Raw genomic sequence first — 22844 nt, 5'->3', positions numbered from 1 at the left:
TGCCTGACCACATGCATTATTTTTGAACTGGCCCCCAGGGTCTGTCTTTAGCTCTGCCTCTTAACTTTTTCTTGGATTTGACCTACGTGGGTTTTTCATTCTCTCACCCAGCTCTACGGTCACGTCAGAACATTTCCACCACCATCCCTCCTTTGGAAGCTGGTAAGTGTGACCTTGAGGCAGAAGAATGAACTTGGTATTTTACGTGCTTAACAGCGCTGTGGTGTGTGTGGTTTCTTTCTATCTTCTGAGCTCAGCAGTTTTCTCAAAGAGACGTTAGAATAGCAGAGAAATAGGAAAGTGGAGGTCCTGGGAAGGAAAGCGAGTGGCAGGATGCCAGTTTGTGCTGGCAAAGCTCTTCTCTCAGATCAGTAGATTCTTTTAAAATTAAGCTACTATTCCTGGAGCTATAAGGAGAAAATAGCTGTCTAGTGTGAATCAAGTGCTCTTCCCAAATTACAGGTCACAGGTTTGGTTGAAATCTGGAATGGGTGAGGAAACAGAAAATCCTGTGTTTTCTACCCTCCATAAGCCTACAATACTTCCTGATTATACATTAGATCAAAAGGAGATGAATTAACTCTGAAGTCACTAGTTTCCAGGTCAGTGATTTTGCTCTGATGATGCCATGTGGGTAAAGGTAAGAGTGACAGGCGTGGTGATAGTTATAATCTGCAAGTGGCTAAGCAATGTGTCAGAGGCAACATAGATCCCCACAGAATGATCCTAAAATGAATGTAGAAAACATTCACAGAAAGTGAAGTTTTATCAGCTTTTGGCCTCTAATGCCTGTATAAAAGTATCATATCACAATTACAGCCATGGAGTTACTATTCCTTCGTAAATTCCCAAATTATTTCCAGGAAGAAAACACATCTCTTAAAGGAATAGAAGACAACCAAACCATCTTTCCTCCCAACACACTCAAGCTACCGTGTGTCTAGGGTAATCCTTGCTCATATGATGAAGAGAAGGTAGTTGTACCTTCATTCCAGAGGTCAGAGCTCAGACAGTCAGCTCTGTTGATGTAAAGCCATAGCCTGTTTACTTGCAATACATTATCTATGTGCTTGCAATATTAAGTATTATTAAAAAATAAATATCTTGGGGGAAAATAGAAATAAAGAGAGTGGACAATAGAACCGGGGCAAGACATTTAAATATTTGTGAAAATAACAGCATTTCAAGTTATTTGGATTCTGAGTTTAGCTTATAATAAATAGGAAAGTCAATCACTATTTATTTGGACATCATTCAAATAACATTTACCATGTTGCAATGTAGTATGTATCATTACAGAAACATACCTTTATAGCAGCCTGATATTATATAGTGCTATGTTAACATATTCGACCATTTTGTTTTATCAAAATTTACCTAGTAATTGTTCATTACACCTGATAATTATCTGTATATTTTAGAACAGAAAATAGCAATCTATTTAAGGGTTGAAGCGAAGTTGCTTGCCGGTAGCTATTGTTTTCCTCTTGGGAAATGCCACATAGACTGATAGCTTCCATGAGCTCTAAGATAAATATTTCTGGAGTGAAGTTTGCTGAATTTCCTTCTCTAGGGAAAGCATGCTGATTTTTTACCTTAAATAAGCGGTAGACATAAACTTGACAAAAAGTATGGCAACTTTAGAATCATTCATTCCTCACTTAGAACTTTAAAAAAATATATTTGGGAAAAATGAATACAACTAATTTTATTTGTAAAATTTAAAAGTAACGTTTTAGAACATGCACAAAGATATTAAACATGGAAGGAGAGGCTTCGATAAGACTATTAGTTCACCCAGTGTAGGCTTCTGTCAGTGGGCAGATTATTTAAGAAAGAGTGCAATATGGAGTCTCCCCTCCCTGTGCTGGCAGACCTACTTTGACTTTTAGTAGAACTGGAAGCTCCAGTTCACAATGCAAACTGCTACACCAATGACTGACTTTCTTGCTACTTTATGTAGGAAGACCAGGATCTTTGATATTCTTAATGGGGAGCAAATAATTTTTCTGGTTTGACACAAGACCTTTTTGAAGTGTTTGTGAGATCTGAGGGAGCTTGTTGTATGACAATGCAGGCCTCCTCCAGGGCTCAGTCCTGCAAATTTCATTTTCATCTATGTTTTTTTTTTTTGGTGGTGGAGGGGGCTTTGAATTCCATCTGTATGCTGGTGAGTCCTAAATGTAGGTCTCCATCCTGGACTTCTACCCTGTATTCCAGGGTCACACGTCCAGTTTCCCACTTACCAGCCCCACTTGGATGTCCAGCAGGTATCTGTCTCAAGCAGAGTGTCTCAGACCAGTCTCCTGCTCTTCCCTCCGCAAGTGCTGATTTCTTCCACTCCCACTCAGTTAGTAGCAACGTCAGTCTTTGGATTACTCAGGAGGTATCCTTGGAGTCGTCTCTCACCCCTCTTTCTTTCACACTCTAATCCAGAACTTGCAGCGAATGCTGTTGGTTCTACCTGCAAAACACGCAGAGTCTGATCACTTCTCACACTTCCATCGCTACCACTATGCTCTCTGGCCCGGACTACGCAGTGGCCTTTACGTTAATATGCTAGGGCTGCCGTAACAAAGTCCCATCGCCTGGCTGGCTGAAACAGCAGAAATTTGCCTTCTCGCAATTCTAGAGGCTGGAAATCTGAGATCCAGGTGTCAGTTGGGTTGGTTTTTCTGAGGCCTCTCTCCTTTGCTTGTAGATGGTCATCTTTTTGTGTCTTCACACAGTCTTCCCTCTGTATAGGTACATAGCTGTGTCCTAATTTCCTCTTTGTATGGGGGTGCCCCGCCCCAGTGCCTTTGCAATGGTCTTCCAGCCAGAACACTTCTCCCCAGATATTCTTATGCTCAGATGTCACTTTCATGCTCAGAAGCCATCCCTGATGATGCATTACATCCCGTTTTCCTGCTTTATTTTTCTCTATAGCATTTAGCAAGCTCTAATATATACTTTACTTATTTTCTCTATTTGTCTATCTCCTGTAATAGAATATAAGGTTCTATATAAGGTTATCAGAGCAGTGATTTTGTTTGGTTTGTTCATCACTGTATTTCCTGTGCTGCCATAGTACCAGGCCCAGTAATTATTTGTCGAATGAAAACCACATTGGCTGGACACAGACCCTCCATCATTACACACTCTCTCAGATGAAGCCTCTGTCAGAATGAAACACCAGAAAATTAGAAATATATACTATGAAAGGTCTGAGGGAAACGCACAGTTGGGCAAACTTATGAAGACCTCCTGGATATCTTTTTTAAAGGCACAGTGACAGGAAGGGGTACATCTGGGCTGTGAAGCAGGGAGTTTACTGAGTAACCACCTAAGCTAACATTACATCTTTTTCCACTTACTCGCTGGGAGAGATACGAGTATTAATTTTTACACATTGGTTTAGATGACTTCTTCTCTAGGATTTGTTCACTGGAAAATTGTTGCTCTCTTGTAGGCTGCCTGATTCCCTGGGGGCACACGATGTCTCTGCCATTTTATCAGAGATTGCACCAGCACTATGATCTCAGCTACCGCAACAGGGACCTTCGCACCGCGATGAGCCAGTACCAGCAGGAGAAGAAAAGCTCCGCCATCTACACCCACGGCTCCGCCGCCTACAGCAGCCGCTCCTCCGCCGCCCACCGCCAGGAGTCCCAGGCCTTCAGCCAGGCGTCCGCCTCCTCCTACCAGCAGCAGGCCTCCCAGGCCACCGAGTTCGCCCATTCGTCCGCAGTCAGTCAGAAGGCGGCCTCAGACTACGATTATGGCTACTCCCACGGGTATGTCCAAAGCAGTCTCCTAACCTCAGGGCAAAGGTGCCTTCTCTCAACAGCCCTCCCATGTCACGTTTTCCTTTCTTCTTAAATCTAGCAGCCCTACATTTCAACCAGGTGTGGAGCCAGGCCACGTGTTTGGGAGCCCTGGGACTTCGGTCTTCCTATTTCCCTTTCCCTCCCTTCTCTGAGTGTCACAAAGAGCTTCACAGCCACCTTGGGGTGTCTTGCTTGAATTGCCAACTGTGATATTGCTAGAAGCAGAGAAGTTTTGCCACAGGTTGTGTTCAACATTCAGCAGCAGCAGAGCAAGGAAGTATCATTTCAACACCCACAGAAGGTTTCTTGGCCCTCAGAATGTTTTGACTCAGATGTGAAGCCAGTGTAGAATTTAAAATTCACAGACCACAGGAGCCCAAACTACAGCAGAGATGTATTTTATTCTTTCGATATCTGAAAGCCAATATTAAAATTCCAAGCTATTATTCAAGCAGCAAATATTTTCTTTAGGTGGAGCATTTCATAAAAATATGACCCTGTCTCAGTCAGCCTAAGAATATCAGGAACAAACCTGTATTCCGACAAAATTAGATTTACCCATTGCAATGGGAGAGACCACACACCAGAAGGAAAGAGAGAGTTGCAGCAGGATTCTAGGAAGAGTAGAGTTTAGATGCAGGTCTGGTCTAAAAAGTGGACGCAGTGTCCTGTTTCTTTGGAAACAGTCAAGTTGAGATAAATGAGGACGGTTGTATCTGGAAACCTCTTATGTGGAGCTCAGCACCTGGGCTGGGAACTGAGGCTTCTTCCCTGTGTCAACAGCAGCTTAGGGCCTCCAAGCAAAAAGGCGATGTCTCCTTCTTACTGGTAAAATTTCAAACAGCGAACGTACTGATAGTCTTTGATATTAGAGAAGAGAGCTTCTCGGTGAGTCTACAGTCGCTCAGAGGAGGATGTTTTCACAACCCTCTACTGCAGCAGTGTCCCTGGGAGAAACATTGCCTGTGAACTTCGCAGTTGGCTTCTCTGTGTCTGTTGTTCCAGCCTGATGAATTCTGGGCAGATAGTTATTTTCTCAGTACAAGCCAGTTTTTATCTTCTCAACATCTAGAGTGAAATATGCCATGGGGATTAAGAAACACTTGCAAAATTCATGTGATTTTATTTAAAAATCTATCTATAGTCCACAGAAAGATTTGCTGAACTTCTAAACGTAAAAATTCCTGGGCACTGTGGTCAGTAACCACCTGCTGCCTCAGATCTTCTCCATCTGGCGTAGGTTGCATTGTTTGTTATAAACATATATAATTTTACTTCTTACAGAATTTAAGTCCACAAAGTATCTGTCAGGGCAACTCGAGAAGCTGTTTGTTTCTGGGAATTAAAAAAAGTTATTGAGGAAATAATGCAGTGGCTTGTATGGATAGAAGTGACGACGGTGTCTGAAGGTAGAAATTCCTGAATCCTTGTGGGGTTTGAGCAGCACCTGATCCAAGGCTGTGATTCTTGGGCACTGACAGTGACCTCCTGGGAGCGTCTGCATACTCAGTAACAGAGCCAGAAATCGCGAGGGTTTACCTGGAATGCATGATCGCAACACCCTGAAATTCCACTTAAAATGGAATGGGGTCATTTTGCAATTTCACTTTCATGGGCCATGTGTGCCATGGGATATTCGAATTGGCTGCAGATATGGAAATACTGTCCCTGAAGAGGTGAACCCACTTCTTTTAGCACATGTTTCAAATGACCTGCCTTCCAAAGGAAAGTTGGGTGGAATTAGCACCCTGCATATGTGATAGTCTCATTTCGTTCTCCTGAAAAATGTTCCATAGATATGTTTAAGAATTTCATTTAGGAAAGCAGCTGTCTTTTAATAAAGAGGATTTACCTTTTAAATATCCATTTTCCTTGTCTGTCTGTGCTGAGTCTATAGAAAATGGGTATTTTTATTACTATACAGTTGTTTGTAACTCCTTGTATACTTATTTCACTCCCCCAAAGCTATAGAATCTATAGAGATTCATGAATTTGTATTTTAAAAACATCTTTGCTTCTTTGCTAAGTTTTATGTTAAAATTATTTTAGTTTCATACAAATTCTTCTTTTAACCACGTACAGAATTCATACTTTTTCACAATCTGATATATTATATCAAATATTAATAATTGAACCCTTGAACATATTTAAATTTTATTCGGGAAAAACTTGTTCTGTATTATTTTTGGAAGACTTAAGACACTTTAGCCAGAAAGAGCCTCAGATAATAAACTTTCTAGAGGAAGTGAAACTGTTATTATTTTTCAGGTTCAGCCTCACATCTTGTTCCTTCTTGCTATAGAAATATTTATGTAGGTGGGTAGGCATTTATTAACGGTTTTCTGTGTTTGAACAACTCCACTTCTTAGTAGGAATGTTGACCTAGAAACAAGAGAGGGAAGAAAATGCCAGTGTTTTTTCCTTTGTGTCATGCGATGTAGAAGAAAAGAAAGCTAACCTAATCCCAGGGGTATTTTAGTTTTTCTTTTTTTAGACCTAGAGCTGACAGGTGCAGATAATATTCTTTGAACGTTTCAAAATCTTTATAATTCCTCCAGGTTTTTTTTTCTTTCTCAAAATGGAGCAGCTTTTCCTTGCTAAATGGAATATCTCTCTTTGGGTCATGAAGAGTGTTGTTGATTAAAACTCATGTAATGTTGGGAATGCAATTCTGTGGAGTGTATGTAAACACTCGGCTTGATCTATTTTAGCCTCTGCTTTGTAGTTAGATGCCCAGTAGTAAAGTGGAAACTATGGAGATTTATATGTGCTCAGGGCTTGGCTGACCTCAGTTAGTCTTAAAAACAATGTCTTGTTGAGCGTCAGTGTGGTTTTAGCTCAGATCAGTTACCAATTGCACTCTGAGCCAAGGGTTATAAAATAAATTCTGAAAGGCTTATTCTAAATGCCTTTATTCTTAGTCACAGTGGGGGGAAAAGCCCCTAAATTAAAGAAAGTAATTCAGGAAAGCAAAATGATACAAGATTATTGTTTTATGCTAGTAATTTACAAATACTGTCAGGGATTAAAGGATAAATGGTGCTCATGACCACTTTGCAACCATGAGGCAAGGGTTCTTAACAACTATCCATGAATAGGTTTCAACAAAGTCTTGATTGATTTGAAATTATGTGCAAAATTAGGTGCAGATGAGAAGTTTTTTGTTGCGAAGGACGCTAGCTTTCATCAGATTCTCAGAGAACTCTGAGATTCAGCAAAGGTCAGAACCACTGCGCTAGAAAGTCTACATGTAAATAACAGACAGCCCAGGGTGTGACTTGAGGATCCTTTTCTAATTATAAGGAGTTAGGATGAAATATGGCAGATGTTTACAGGGAATGTGGTCTTATGGAAATCAGGGTACCATCTTTTCTTTTGAATAAGCTGAATCACACATTAAGGTGGGAGTAATAAAAGAAATATTTTATGGTACTTGGTAGGTAGGAATGAATAACTTCCAAAAACCAGAGATCAACACAGCATCGTTCTTGGGTGGTGGAGGGACTTAGAGCTGTCCCTCAGCCCTCCTTGGTAATGGTAAGCATTTGATTGTCTGGGTCTAAACAGACTACAGTTCAGCCCATATGATGTAATTCAGCACAACATTCTCTATACCACTTTACAATAACCCTGAGAAGTAGAAATTACATCCTCATTCTAAAAATGAGAGGATTGGAGATCAAAGAGATTAAATGACTTTTCTTCCTCACCCTAAGGAGTGGTGGAATAGTGACTGGAAACCTCATCCTACCCCAAGTCCCCCACCCTTTCCACAAGTACCCAGTGCGGGGTATGGTCAGCTAACTCCCCTTGACCATGTGACTGCCGGATTTTTCTTGAAACATCACTTGAATTATGTTTCCTTTTTTTTCCCCTTCTCCTGGAGCAGGAGTATATAGGGTAGGAATAGAATGAGTAGCCAGAGGTGGAGGAAGGGCTGTGCCGTTCCCCACTGCGCTCAGCAGTGAAATGTTAGCTCTGTCCACGGCTGCCCGGGCGGGGGGTGTAACGGCGCTTCCCCGCAGAGGTCTCTGAGCTCTATAAGCCCATGGGAACCATTGCTACAGGCTTGGCCTTTTCTGCAGCAGCCTTTCCAGATGAATAGGCAGAAAGCAGGAATACCTGATAAGAGGAAGGTAACTCACATTCACCATCCGGTCAACCCTAATGACCATTCTCAGAATGGGGTGGGATGTGGGTTTCTGGACTGCCTTGTAAATAAGTTAATAATTCTTTTACCAAGCCTGGACAATTTTCAGTCCACAGACTTAGACTATATAAGACATTTCCTGATACTGTCATGAGGTATCCTGTATGTAAGGTAAATAATGCAAAGAAAGAAAGAGTAAAGGATAGTTATTTATTATGACACTATGTGTCAGTAAATTTCAAGTGTGATGTTGATCAAACTAAATTCATGTTTGTATCGTTTAAGAAGTTTTTTCTGGAAAGTGTGTTGGCAAAAAAAGGACTTAAATCCTCCTACTTATCCACTATCTTTGATGTTCTCCTGAAACTTTCGTTTAACTGTTCAAATTGAGAAACAGGAGGATCACAAGGTCAGCAGAAATGTTGAGGCTGACATGATACCCATATCAAAGGAGGAGGTAGAACAAAGCGGCTGTACATCAAGTATAACCTCTCACAAAAGCCCAGGGAAAGTGTGGTCTTTGAAGCTTTGCACCAGGGAGAAATTACACTAATAGGAAAGTAGAAATGAGAAATAAGACTGCAAACTCCAAGCACTTATTCCTGATCCTCCAGAGGGTTCTGAGATGGAACTTCTCCTCTCTGAGGAGGAGCAGCTGACAAAATGACCACAGACAGCCAAGAAGGTCAGTTTTCTAGACGCTGACCGATAGGTCAGTAAAACCACTGCCTTTTCCTTCCTTCTGGGAAACAGCTAAGCATTTTATTTATATGCAACAGTGCTAGGTTATAAACACACAGGAAGATGCAGTTTTAAAGGAGAGTTGTTAGAATAATGAAGATGAGTTCAGCTCTTTTGTGGCCACTCTATAGAGCCTAATGGCAGCTCATAGGTAAGTCAGCCATGGAAATAGAGTTCTATTATTAAGCTTTTGCGCGCACCACTGTGTCATCCTGTGACATCTTTCAATGTCCAGCTCTTCCATGAAGAATTCCCTGATAACCCTAGACAGAAATTATCTCCATGCTTGTGAATTCAACTTTCGTTTCTCTAGTTTTTCTGCTTATTTGCCTGCCTTCCTTCTGTCCTTCCATCCTTTCTTCCATGATTGACATGATACAACATGTCAGGCCTGGTAGCATTAACTCCCCTACCAGATGGTAAAGCTCTCAGAAAACGGGGGTCTTCAGTTTATCTAATTTATCTTCCTATCTCCCTCCCACTCCAGTGTCAAGCACAGTATTTTGCACATAGTGGATACAATATAAGTTTTCTGTTGAAAAAATGAAATTGTTATAGAAAGTTAAAAATAAACCTGTGAAAATTTCAGTGGTACTCTAACATACAATGCAGTCCAAAAGGCTATTATTCAATATTTGAAGTCAGCCTTCTTCTGCTCCTTCTAAAATATCAGCCGAATATTGTGCTAAGTGTATGCTTAGCGTTATAGGAGACTACTCAACTCTTTTCCAAAGTGGCTGTACCATTTTACATTCACATGCTTCATGTATAAGGATTCTAGCTTATCCTATCCACATTAGTTATTTTCTGTTTTATTTATTATAGCCATTCTTGTGGGTGTGTAGTGGGCTCTCATTGTGGTTTTAAATTGCACTTACCTAGTGGCCAATGATGTTGACCATCCTTTTGTGTTTAGGAGCCATTTGTATATCCTTTTTTAAACCTTTTTCCACCAGCTTTATTGAGGTATAATTGACAAATTAAAGTTGTACCATTTGTATATCTTCTTTGGTGAAATGCCTGTTCACATTTTTTGCCCATTTTTTAATTGGATTTTTTTTCTGCTCATTATTGAGTTGTCAGAATTTTTAAATATTTTATATTCAGTTCCTTTATTAGATATATACTTGCAAATATTTCTTCTCATTCTATGCCTTGTCTTTTCATTCTTTTAACAGCATACTTCAAAGACCAGAACTTTTACTTTTGACAAAGTTCAGTTCATCACTTTTTCTTTTTTAAATCATGCTTTTGCTGTTATGTCTAAGAACTCTTTGGCCAACTCAACATCATAAAGAGTTTCTCTTATCTTTTATAGGAGTTTTATAATTTTAGCTTTTACATTTAGAAATATCCATTTTGAGTTAATTTTTCATATGCAATATTGAGTAAAGTTGTAAATTCATTCCTTCACATATGGATATACAGTTGTCACAGCACCATTTGTTGAAAAGACTATCCTTTCCCCCCTTAAATTCCTTAGCACCTGTATCAAAAATCAATCAGCCATTAATACATTGTTTCCCTATATGAGATGAATCATTTTATTCTTGCTACTTTCAAGTTTTCTCTCTGGCTTTGACTTTTAATAGTTTGACTATATATGATATATCTGTATGTGTATCTCTTCATGAGTATCATATTTGGGTTTGTGGAGCTTCTTGGATCTGTAGATTAATATTTTTCATCAAATTTGGGAGTTTTAGGTCATCATTTCTCCAAATACACTTTCCTGCCCTTCTCTCTCTCCTCTTTCCAGTACTACCACTACTTGCGTGTTGGTATGTTTGATGTTGTCTGACAGATCACCCAGGCTTTAAAATTTTTTCTTCAGTCTTTTTGTTTTTTAGATTGGATAATTCCTATATTTAGGTACACATTTTCTTATTTCTTGTCATGTCTCATAATTTTTGATGTGGTTGAAAATGGGACATATTAGGTAATATATTGTAGTAATTCTGAATTTTTCCCTTAATGTGTTGTCACTGTGTTTTGTTTTTGCTTAATTACTTGCCTAAACACATTTATAGAATCCATTTATCCAGCACTGTGTTACAGCTGATGTCACTGCTCAGTTTAAAAAAAAAAAGTTCTCATTTTAAAGCCTCAATTCATAGGGATCACATTGTATTTGCATAGATTAATGGCCAGTGAATGAATGGTCAGACCTTGTGTTCAAACATCTCAAGACAGGAAAGCTTCCATCCTCTGGCAATAGATCTGTGGGATCTAGTTGGGGAGCACAGTTAAAGTTCATTTAAAGTATGTGTGCCTGGATTTGCTTACCTCTAGACTCTCTTGTCTTTCCTCTGCACATGTCACAGGCTTAGAGTCAGCCAGTGATGTGTGGATAACTTGAGCCCTCTCAAGTTTTTTCTATTCAGATGCTTGGAAAGCTTATGAAGGCCTCCTATGATGGTCTTATTTTTCAAATATTCCTATTAAATTTCTGACTGATCTGCCAGTTTGCTGCTTGCTCCAGCCATGATTGCATCCTGAGGCTAATTGAGCTGCTGGTCTTCCCTTGTTTGTCTGCCACGCACATGGCTCATGTTACTCACAATGCTGCTGATTGTGGGTCTTTATCATGCTCTGCTCCAAATCGAGTCAGCCCTCTCTGGCATGAACATTAGGATTTCCCACCTTTCCCCACCTTGGTAGAACTGTCTTATGGATTGAGTTGGAGGGTGGGAGAAGACTAGGCAAGAAAGTCACACAAACTCCCACTATTCAAACCAGAAGTTCAGTATCTTTTTCTGAATGATGACTTCTCAGTGTAGTGTGTGCCTTTGGTTGACTTTCAGAGCCCTGAATGGGTTGGTTTTGACAGTTGTATCCAGATTTATCATTACTGTTTTGGGAGAGGAACTGCTAAACTTGCCACTCCACCATACTACATGTCCCACCTCTGCATGGGTCATTTTTACTAGCTCCTCAGCTGATTCTGATGTGGAGCCAGGGTTGAGAATCACTGAGATGCAGCATGATTATAGGGGGATGAATCTTGACTTCACTTCATTCAATAAACATTTGTTGAACACTGTCAGGCACTGCACACAGTGCTGAGGATGCACAGGTAACTTAAGCCATCCCTCTCCTTGAGTAGTCACAGGCAGTGGGAAAGACAGGAGGGAAACCAATAGTGCAGTGTAACCGCAAGCATGTTGAGATGGTGATTCTGGGTTTTGGAGCAGAGTCAGCAGAAGACAATGCTTACAGCCCATCATTTTTTTCTGAAACATGCTGATAGGTTGTCATAACTTTTTCAGAAAGTAAGTAGAACCATACTTAACATAAGTATGAATAAAATTACTTATCCTGGGGAACTAGGACAGTTTCCCCAAATTATCTGATGGTCGTAAACATAACTTTAAAGAACTAGCATTTTACTTTATGTAAATTTTAATGAGCTTTTAAATGCTTTATTTTTAATTGGACTGTGATTATTTCATAACCTCAATTGATGCGAATACATTCAGAGTCATCAAAGGCAGCGTGACACAGTGTGGTCTCCAAGGTGGGGAGTCCATGAAGGCAAACCATGGAAGTGTAGGAAGAACTATTAGCACTTTTATATTTAAAAAAAAAATCAAATTTGGCCCTTAAAATTTGTCTGTTGATTGAATATTTTATAAAGTGAAAATAATCATATGGCAGTATATGCATAGAATTTATAAATAAACATATATTAGGTGGCATGCCCCCAATATTTTTGGATAGAGAGGACTCAGTCACAAAAGTTGGAGACCACTGGTGTAGTGGAAAGAACACTAACGTAGGTGGGTGCTAGTCCTGGTTTCCCTGCCAACTTGCTACGTGAACACGGGCAAATTACAGAGATGTTCTAGGTCTTTCACATCCATAAAATGAAGAGCGTGGTGTAAATATCCCTAACATCTCTTCCAGCTCTGTGATTCTGTAAGTGGTTTTGTTCTTGCTTTTCCTGTCAAGAATAATTATGAAGTTGTAAGAGCAGAAGGTTATGTTGTTGTTGTTGTTCAGTATTTGCATTAGACTGCACATCTATTTCTGAGTCCCTGGAGTATTTCCAGAGAGAGCTTTCTGTACCTGAGCCTCATCTGTTGGTCATAGATGTGATGATATCATACACACCATGGACTTTCTCTAAATTCTGCTGACTTTAGGCGTACTAACAGAAGACATATCACAATTAGTCGCAGAGTACAAATAGATGTAGACACAGTTACAGCCGCATGAGTTCATGCATGCACTCAAATCAGTCCTTTCCTATGGCTTAATTTCATTGCCATCATGAATTAAAATTCAGAAAGATTCAAGATTTAAGCCTTAGAGAACACTAAGTATAGTTTTAGTAGTTAAAAGACCCACATTGACTCATACACATCAAGTTAAGTGTCCGACTCAGAAACTGACTTCTAAGTCTGAGGATTATTTTCAAAATTTAGTTACAACTAAAAGCCGAAGAGGTTAGCAAATCCTTATTTTGCTCTTTGATGTAGTTCTAAGATATTTAAATTTAAAAAAAGAAATTTAAATTTTACATATCCTATTGAACTTCTCTGAAAACATTATTCGACTTTAAAATTCAATAGAGTAAGATGTTAGACTTCCACATTCATGGGTCATAGCAAAATAGACTATTGATGACTTCTCTTCAGATAATTAGTTACACTGAGTATTGTGTAGTCAGTTCCTTAAAACTGTTTTTCTGATTTAGTTGTGTTTGCTAGCTTTGATAAATGACTTAAAATTACTAAATAATCCATTAGGTTAACAGCTAATCCTTCACACACTCTTTTTTAATTAGGATTCAAGAGCTTGAAGAAACTTTAGAGAGCACAGCAAAGATTTGATATTTTCTAAATACTTTGGATTTTCTAAATGATACATATAATCATAAAATTATAATACTTTTTATGAATTCTTTTGTTCCAAATGAAATATGCTATGAAAACTGATAATAGTTCCATGAATCTTTACCATAAAGTTCAACTATTAAAAACCATCCACTGTGATTTACCCATAAGAATGGAATAATCACATTCTGGCACATTCTGTGTAATAAAATCATCATTTTAAAGATTTATCTTAAAGGGAAAATGACAGGAAAAAGGAACAACAACACAAGAAAAATAACAGCAAATTATAGCTGTTTGATGTAAATAAACATTAAAAATATGAGCTCATGAGAATATGATGGAATGAATAAAAAGATCAAAAACAGAAAAACAAGAGAAAAGTTAGAAAATACAAATGTTTTATAAATAGAAAAAAATGAATCTCTCATTAAACGCCATAAAAATTTTTTTTTGTATGATAATGGAATTACAGGGCTGAAGGGAAATACCACTTTAAACTTAGACCTGTATAAGCACAGCGTGTACTCTGTAACCTGCTGGGAGTATAGAATGCAGTCATTTTGCTGCTGCCTGGAGCAGCGCCAGGAACAAATTTCACTAAGCCTTCCAATTGGTAACCAATCCACAAGCTTGAATTCAAGGTTCTAACCTTTAGTTTTATTGCTGATCATAGAATAAGAGCTAGATATTCGCCCTGGGGGAGGGGGCGGCTAGTGGGGGTGGGAGAGGTTGGCCATTTCCGTGCTACCAAGCGGCCCCGGGATTAAAGGCAGTAGTAGCGCACCCTGCGCCCCCAGGCCCGTAACCACTGCACCCTCTGTACTTCCTAGAAGCGCTACAGCTCCGTGCTGCTTGCTTAGCAGAGGATAGGTTTATTTGCATAATTATGTATCCATTTTATACTATGTATATGTTTGGCCTGTCTTCCCTTGATTTGAGTAATCTCTTTGCTTTTCCTAATGTGTTCTAAAGATTGGGAAATGGTCAAGATTTGGGTGCTTTGGAAGGTTTTTCTGTTTTAACTGGGTAGCTTGTTTTTTCCATGCCACACCACTCACATGCTTCACTTTCTCGTCAGATTTTCTCTACACCAGGGGCCTTTTTAATATTAACTTTTAAATTTAGAATCAGTTCAGGTCTAGGATATTACAAGGAGTAGAGAGAGTTCCTGTACGACTTCCTATTATGATATCTTTCATTACAATGTAGACCGGGGACTTTTAACCTAAGTCTACAGATTCACTACAGAGAGCCCAGGAACTCCTGAAATTTATGCCAAATTGTATGTGTTTGAATAAAAATGCATTTCACTCCATTCAAGAGCTATATGGATTAAGATTGTACTTTTAATTTCAATTCTTTTCTCTAGGTGCAATCTCCGCTCTCATGTTTTCCACTCTGCTAACACACTTTTTGGTTTATTAGAACACTAAGTACCTCCAGGTATACATTTGCACCAGTGTGCACAGGTGGACTTTTGTGTACAAAAAAACTAACAAAGGGTTCTTTATCATGCCCTGCCATTTTCTGAATCACTTGACACTGTATACATAAAATATATTAACTCTATTGTTTGATGAACCCAGTGTTTTTTCAAATGGAGTTTGTCTACACTACATAAAGACCTCAAAGTTGAACCTAGAGGCCCTGTATCAGAATCGCCAGCACTCCCTATCCAGAAAATTTGCATTTTTATCAATCCCTGGAAGGAATTTGGATGCACATGTATCCAAACCATTTATACAGACTACCTAAATTTCCAACATTAACTTAACAGCAAAGGGCATTTGAAGCTATTACAAAAGTACTACTGTTTTCTTTTGAAACTTTAAGGAGGGAAGAAGCCATGAAATTATCATAGACCTATTTTTCTCTTGTGTCTATCTAAAGTACATCATGTGAAGTCTTTCTCACTGTCCTTGAGTTCTAAGGATAAAAGATAATTATAACATTAACTATCTAGGATTCTGTGAAATCTCCCTAAATTTAAAGCTTCCTTTTATAAGCATTTTTTTATTATTATTATTGACTAACATTGGTTTTTTTTTCTCCAGACTTACAGATTCCAGACTGATGTTAGGTTATTCATCCAAGTTGAGCCCCCAAACAAAGAGAGCCAAGAAGAGCCTTCTCTCTGGAGAGGAGAAAGAAAATCTGCCAAGTGACTACATGGTGCCCATTTTCTCCGGTCGGTGAGTACGAATTCTCTTCCTGGCTCTGACTGTTAGAAAGTAGAAAGTAAATGTTGTCAGGCAATAATAATAATAGCAGCTATCATTTATTGAGCACTTACTATATACTTATTGAGAAAAGGCTGAGGAAACTTGGAACTATGCACTAAGGAAGATGTGCTCATTGTGAAAATCTTTGCCATCACATAGGAATGGCTACGTGACAAAACGGAGTGACCAGGAACTTAATCCTCATTAAGTAACTAGTTGAAATTTATAAGAATATTGGATGCTGGGGATTGGGTGCTATGTATGGTCACTTTAGATAGAGTAGAAAGAAAGGTTAAAATGATAAAATATTGGGTGAACTAAGTGAAAAAAAAAGATGGTTTTTTAGGTAGATTGGTTGCCAGTGTGGTTTTAATTATTACTCATAAGGAAAAAAAAATCTTAGATAACACAAAGTAAAAGAATTGTACCGTAACTTGAATGCCTGGCTTATATTTGTTAAATGTAAAATAGATTACTATTTGTTTTGAACTAAACTTCAGACAAAATAATTACTCTATCACAAGTCTGTGTAATGCCAAATTTGTGTTTATAATATAAATATTTTTTGAATGATAATATATGCAAAAGAAACTTGTCCAAGACACCAGATTAGAGTCTAACAGGAACTTTCTGAGTCTTCCCTGTTTATTTTCCTTTGAATGGAGAATTATTCGCATAGCTGAAGTGATGCTCAGAATGAGGTCGTCCTCTCTGGGCAAGTGCTGTCAGGAAAACCAGTAGGCAGTAATGTGGTTCTGATTTTTGGTGACCTACTTCTGTTCCCCTTGTTTTTTCTTCCCACTGCTTTCTGATGGTTTCTTTCTGAATTGTTTTAGAGTCTAAGTTCATAATTAGTTCTGAACCCAATTAGGAATGTAAGGGGATAAAAAATATTCTGATTTTAGCTTTTTATGTTATTATATCTTTGTGTGTTTTTTTAACATCTGATTTTTTAAAGTGAAACTTTCCTGGGAAACATGCTTTTTTTGTTAAGTATGTTTGCCTAGGCTCAGCCTCTCCACAGTTACGTTAATAACGCTCATATTCCTTTTAGGAGATAGGTAAGTTAAAGGACTAACATATTTTATTTTCTGCTTTTTTTTCCCACTGTGTTTTTTAAAAGTCATTTAAAAATCACATCACCTTATCCTTAATCTCCATGGCGTGCCTCCTCCACCTGCGAGGGCACCAAATAAAAGCTTCTCACTCTCACCGTTTGCTCCCTGCCCTTTCCCCGCCAAACCATTTTGTCTCCTCCAGGCCAGACTCAAGAAATGGTAATTTACAAAATGTACTGTGCAAAACAAAATGTGAATAAAAATTTGTCTTCTAGGTTTTTTTTTTAATTGAAGTACCATCGGTTACAATGTATCAATTTCTGGTGCACAGCACAATGTCCCAGTCATGCATATACTTGTTTTCGTATTTTCTTCTAGGTTTTATTTCAGGGTCTCCTTCATTTTTTATATGGAGCCATCTCCTATAGGAGATAGCACTCCATAATGCTGTTGGCAGTATTAACAATCAAAGAGGATGGGACAGAAATGAACATTTGTTGAGTACTGGTTGTTCGCTGGGAATCATTCTAGGTGCATCGTATAAACTATCTTGTTAAATCCTTCGTACAGTCCTGGAGAGAGATTAGTATGTCCATCTTTGGACAAGGAAATCAAGGCTCAGTGACTTGCTGAAAGTCATATGGCTGATAGTGGAAAAGCTCATAGTCCCCCTAGGATTGGCAAATGCAGTAACAATGTATTTCTGGAAAATACAATTTCTTCTGGAAGGCAGTTGAAAATTCCACTTCTTATAATCTCTTCTTATAATAAACTCTGTGTCAGCAACAGGTTTTAAGTTGAAATCATTAGAGACACAGTGTTGGGAAGCTTTTTAATTTGCACTAGCGTGTTTTTGTCAACAGTTAGCATCATTTTTGCTCTTATATCCGGATTATAGCAGGGTTATCATTGACATGCAGTTGTATTTACTTAAAAGCAAATATCCCTGCTGTCCGGGTCAAAAAACATATTTTTTAAGTTACTTGAGTTCACCTGTGAAATAATTACAGTTTTCCTCCCACCTCCACCCGCCCTGAGGTTTATTTGCAAATGGAAAAGGCAAAGAAACAGTGACTATTCTGCCCTCTAGAGTTATGTCAACTAGTCCACTGTTAGAGGGAATGTGAGCTTAAAGTTCTCAACGTAGAGTGGTCTCAACTCAGGGTCAGACTAGCATTGAATATAATCTATTATTATATATATGGAATCATATTATAAACCTCACTTCAAATCTTTATATTATAAATTAACCTCTATAGAGAATTCCAAGCAGATTGTCATGATGGTTTATTTTGTATTCACTTATTAATTTATTCACTTCCTATCTCATTCAAATAAAAAAAATTAGAGGTAATTATGTCAGAACACTACACTAAGCTAAAAATCTTCCATCTTCCTTTTTCTCCTCCTTCTAAATTATAGCAGATGTATTACTGACTTCTTTAGTAGAGACTTCTTATTAATATTTGGAGAGATAGAGGGAAGGAAAAAGAAATTAAAAATTACTAAGTTTAATTAGACACAAAGTGGACTACTCTTGTCTACCAGATGTTTTAGTAATATTCTATGAGAATATTCAAACTTGGGCAAATGTTGATCCCTTTTTCTCAGCAAACTACATAGATTCAGGTGCCAGGAACTTGTAAACACAGTGGCAATGTTTGCTTCAATTTTGAAGTAATTATTCTTTTGAGAAAAGCAAATATACAATTCTGCCTTAAGAGATCTCGAGAGACTCAATTTCAAGAGAATCTTCAATGGAGTCAATACACTGCCTCACTGAAACATCTCGTAGGATTGGCAACAAAGATATTGATGGAGTTTAAAAATAATTTAAATATTTTACACAACATTACTAAATCACAGCATAAATTCTATCATAAACTATTACATTAGGCACAGCACTTTTGTTTTTCTTGTTTTTTTTTAATTGACGTATAGTCAATTTACAATGTGTTCGTTTCTGGTGTACAGCACAGTGATTCAGTTATATATATATATATTCCTTTTCATATTTTTTATTATAGGATATTACAAGATATTGAATATAGTTCCGTACACAAGGTCCCTGTATGACCTTGTTTTTTATCTATTTTGTGTATAGTAGTTAGTATCTGCAAATCTCGAACTCCCAATTTGTCCCTCCCCACCCCCTTTCTCCTCTGGTAGCCGTAAGTTTGTTTTCTATGTCTGTGAGTCTTTCTGGTTTGTAAATAAGTTTACTTGTATCATTTTTTTTAAGATTCCACATGTAAGTAATATCATATATTTGTCTTTCTCTGCCTGACTTATTTCGCTTAATATGATAATCTCTAGATCCATCCATGTTGCTACAAATGGCATTATTTCATTCTTTTTTATAGCTGAGTAGTATTCTATTGTATATATATATATATATATTATATCTTCTTTATCCATTCATCTGTTGATTGACTCTTAATTCATGTCTTGGCTGTTGTAAATAGTGCTGCTGTGAACATTGGGTGCATATATCTTTTCGAATTAGAATTTTGTCCGGATATATGCCCAGGAGTGGGACTGCTAGATCATATAGTAACTCTATTTTTAGTTTTTTAAAGAACCTCCATACTGTGTCTGTATCCATAGTGTCTGTATCAATTTACATTCCCACTAATAGTGTAGGAGGGTTCCATTTTCTCCACAACCTCTCCAGCATTTATTATTTGTAGAATTTTTAATAATGACCATTCTGACTGGTGTGAGTTGATACCTCATTGTAGTTTTGATTTGCATCTCTCTGATAATTAGCAATACTGAGCATCTTTTCATGTGCCTGCTGGCCATCTGTATGTCTTCTTTGGAGAAATGTTTGTTTAGGTCTTCTGCCCACATTTTGATTGGGCTGTTTGTTTTTTGATATTAAGCTATATGAACTGTTTGTATATTTTGGAAATTAATCCCTTTATTTGTTGTATTGTTTGCAAATATTTTCTCCCATTCCATAGGTTGTCTTTCCATTTACTTATAGTTTCCTTTGCTGTGCAAAAGCTTTTAAACTTAGTTAGGTCCTATTTGTTTATTTTTGCTTTTATTTCCATTTCTCTAGTAGGCAGATCCAAAAATATTGCTGTGATTTATGTCAAAGAGTGTTCTATGTTTTCATCTACGAGTTTTATAGTATATAATCTTACATTCAGGGCTTTAATCTATTTTGAGTTTATTTTTGTATATGATGTTAGAGAATGTTCTAATTTCATTCTTTTACATGTAGCTGCCCAGTTTTCCCAGCACTGCTTTTTGAAGAGGCTGTCTTTTCTCCATTGTGTAGTCTTGCCTTTTTGTTCATGGATTAAAGACCATAAATGTGTGGGTTTATTTCTGATCTTACTATACTTTTCCATTGATCTATGTGTCTGTTTTTGTGCCAGTACCATACTGAAAAACAAATCACTTTTGCAAGCATCAACACTTCAATTGTGAGTTTGATCATTTCTTTACATCAGGACTATGTGCAAATGAAGATTGTCATATTAAATATGCATACACACATATAACCTTTATTATCTTAGAAAGGAACTCCAGTGGGCATAAAGATCTCACATAATTTTGAACTTATTTATGTGTGCAGCAGCTCTGGGCAGTGCATTACTCACCTGAGTTACAGAATCCAAAGCAAGCCCATAGTCATAAATCAGGATCACAGCTACACAACTATCTGTCATTTTACAATATCGTCTTTTCTGGAGGGAAGTCATAACTTAATCTTTTATTATAGACTTTAATGTTATTAAGTTGTATTTAAATGCACTAAAGAAATCAAAGAAGTGACCTTGGGCAAGTTATCTAACTTCTGTGTGTCTTGCAACCGTATATCTAAAGTAGAAAGGATAAGTTTACTTCATAGGGTTGTTGTGGGTGGGGGAATGAGATAATGTATATAAAAAGCACTTGGCAAAGCACCAGGGCCATAATAGGTTTCATTATTGTTGCTACCATTATTTGTAAGGTGAAGATCACTTCCATATGTGAAAAGTTATCTCCCAATCACTAGGTTTTTCTTTGGGTGTGGTGCACATCTGAGATCTAATACTTTGAACTTAGTAAGATTGGGCAGTTTTATCACTGCCATCCACAATATCTATAATATATTTTGCTATTATTATATTTTAGCCAAGTGCACGTCAGTGGAATTACAGACACAGAAGAAGAAAGAATTAAAGAAGCTGCTGCTTATATAGCCCAGAGGAATCTTCTTGCTAGTGAGGAAGGAATCACGGCAGCCAAACAGTCCACGGCAGCCAAACAGTCCACAGTATCCAAACAGTCCACGTCCACCCTTCACCGGGAGGAAGCTGTTGAGAAGAAGTCGAGGAAAGTTGCAATTCGAGAAAAGGCAGAACACCTGTCACTGAAGAAAACAGTAAGAAAAGATAATTTAATATAACTTACTAAAGTAGAAATGCAGAAGCATTGTGTGTGTGTGTGTGTGTGTGTGTAGATATAGATTAATTGCTTTCAAATTAAATAAATATGTGATCTTGTGGAGACACAAAGCTAAAGAAAACAAGGAAAAAGACATCAAAATGTATAGATCAAAGAAAGACAAATTTAATAGTTTCAAATTCCATGAAATTATAGGTTCTACAGAAATTAAAGTCCTTGGGCAATCTTAGGAAATCCACTTTAGGGAAGAAAAATATGTTGGTCAGGCTTAGAATGTTAAAAATTAAGTGATGTGTCTGTTTTTTAAAGGAGTGAGGGGAATGTGTTTGATCTGAATACAAAAATCAGGCTCCAAATGGAAAAATGATCATTTTGATGTCTACGTTTCATTTTTCATAACACATGTTACTTTGATTTCATAATGTTATTTTTTTTCAGTTAGAAGAAACTGAGGCATATCATAAAAAGTTGAATGAAGATAGTCTTCTCCATGCTCCTGAATTTATCATTAAACCTCGTTCCCACACTGTTTGGGAGAAAGAAAATGTCATATTACACTGCTCTGTAGCCGGCTGGCCGGAACCTCGTCTCACGTGGTATGCTATCTTTATGAAAACTTCTTATAGAATCGATTACTCCACGTTAATTTTACCCCTTGTGAAAACATGCAGCATTGTGAGTATGCAAGAGTCAGTGACAGTGTCTACAAGTCTGTATAGATTTTTTTAATTAGTGAAGGAATAATACTGGGATGAACATTTCACGTGTGGGAGGAAAGAACGGTCCTGCCTCCATTGTGCTTTATTCTGATACTTTATAATCCTCTTATGCAAGTGGGTCTTCATCTTATATAAAGCGTTAAAATTTAGTCAGCATATTTATTTGGTATCATTTTGTGATGAGAAGCAATACTGCCCTTTTAAAAGTAATTGAAACCCAGAGGGCCTCCTGTGAGCTGAGGTCTTGATATGTTTTCTAAAGCCAAACAAAAGATAGGATTGGATGGGCGCTGTTATCAGCATGGAGCCTGAAGAAATTTTTGTTCCATAAAGAATAAGCACACCCTTTTTCCTTCATGTACCCTTTTGCAATCATTGGTGACTTTGTGATCCGTAAACTCCAAACTCTCCTGTCATGTGTCATAAATGTCTGCCACAGGGAGCAGAAGTCTGAAGAGCATTGTAGGGCCAGTTTAAAAAAACGTTTTCCATCTTACTCTCTGACAGGGTATCTTGCACGCTGTTGTCTTATCCTCAGGAGTGGTGATAAATGCACCCTATGTCACAGTATAATACTACACACAACAACATTGTCACCCGCAGAACGCCTGTCCCCTCCTTCCTTCCTCGTTGTTTCTCCTGTTGTTCGGGTACCTTGCTAGCACAGTGTGGGTAGCTGAGAAGATGAAGCGTTACCTAAGGTTATTCTTAAGGAGCAGGTGGTGAGTTTTTTAAAACAAATTTACCTATGATATCAATCTGCCTACGATAATATTGGATTTACTTACGATTTTTTTTGTATGTAAACTCTTCTAAGGGTTCTTGAGTTTGAAAACCAAAGCCAGCTCTCTATTATCAAGGCAAATAATATATAGTGAACAAAGATGAGAAATGTAGGAA

The 22844-nt window shown here is 37.8% G+C and overlaps 1 protein-coding gene across 4 annotated transcripts in view; it reads left to right on the top strand.

Annotated features, from left to right (window-relative positions):
• Positions 1 to 22844, top strand: part of MYOM1 (myomesin 1) — a 121817-nt gene that overhangs the window by 17301 nt on the left and 81672 nt on the right. For 3 of the 4 annotated variants that reach the window (XM_072949167.1, XM_072949169.1, XM_072949168.1), the window contains exons 2-5: positions 3452 to 3776; positions 15596 to 15733; positions 20953 to 21202; positions 21664 to 21821. In XM_072949167.1, the coding sequence (XP_072805268.1) occupies positions 3478 to 3776; positions 15596 to 15733; positions 20953 to 21202; positions 21664 to 21821 (845 nt within the window). In that variant the 5' untranslated portion in view covers positions 3452 to 3477. Of the gene's footprint in view, positions 1 to 111; positions 163 to 3451; positions 3777 to 15595; positions 15734 to 20952; positions 21203 to 21663; positions 21822 to 22844 lie in introns of all 4 variants that reach the window. The other variant, XM_015239970.3, reaches the window with a different exon arrangement.

This window comes from Vicugna pacos, chromosome 24 (genome assembly GCF_048564905.1).
Source record: "Vicugna pacos chromosome 24, VicPac4, whole genome shotgun sequence".
Classification (NCBI taxonomy): Eukaryota; Metazoa; Chordata; class Mammalia; order Artiodactyla; family Camelidae; genus Vicugna; species Vicugna pacos.
The sequence above is the reverse complement of the archived record's forward strand: the minus strand, read 5'-3'. Positions and strand labels throughout refer to the sequence as shown.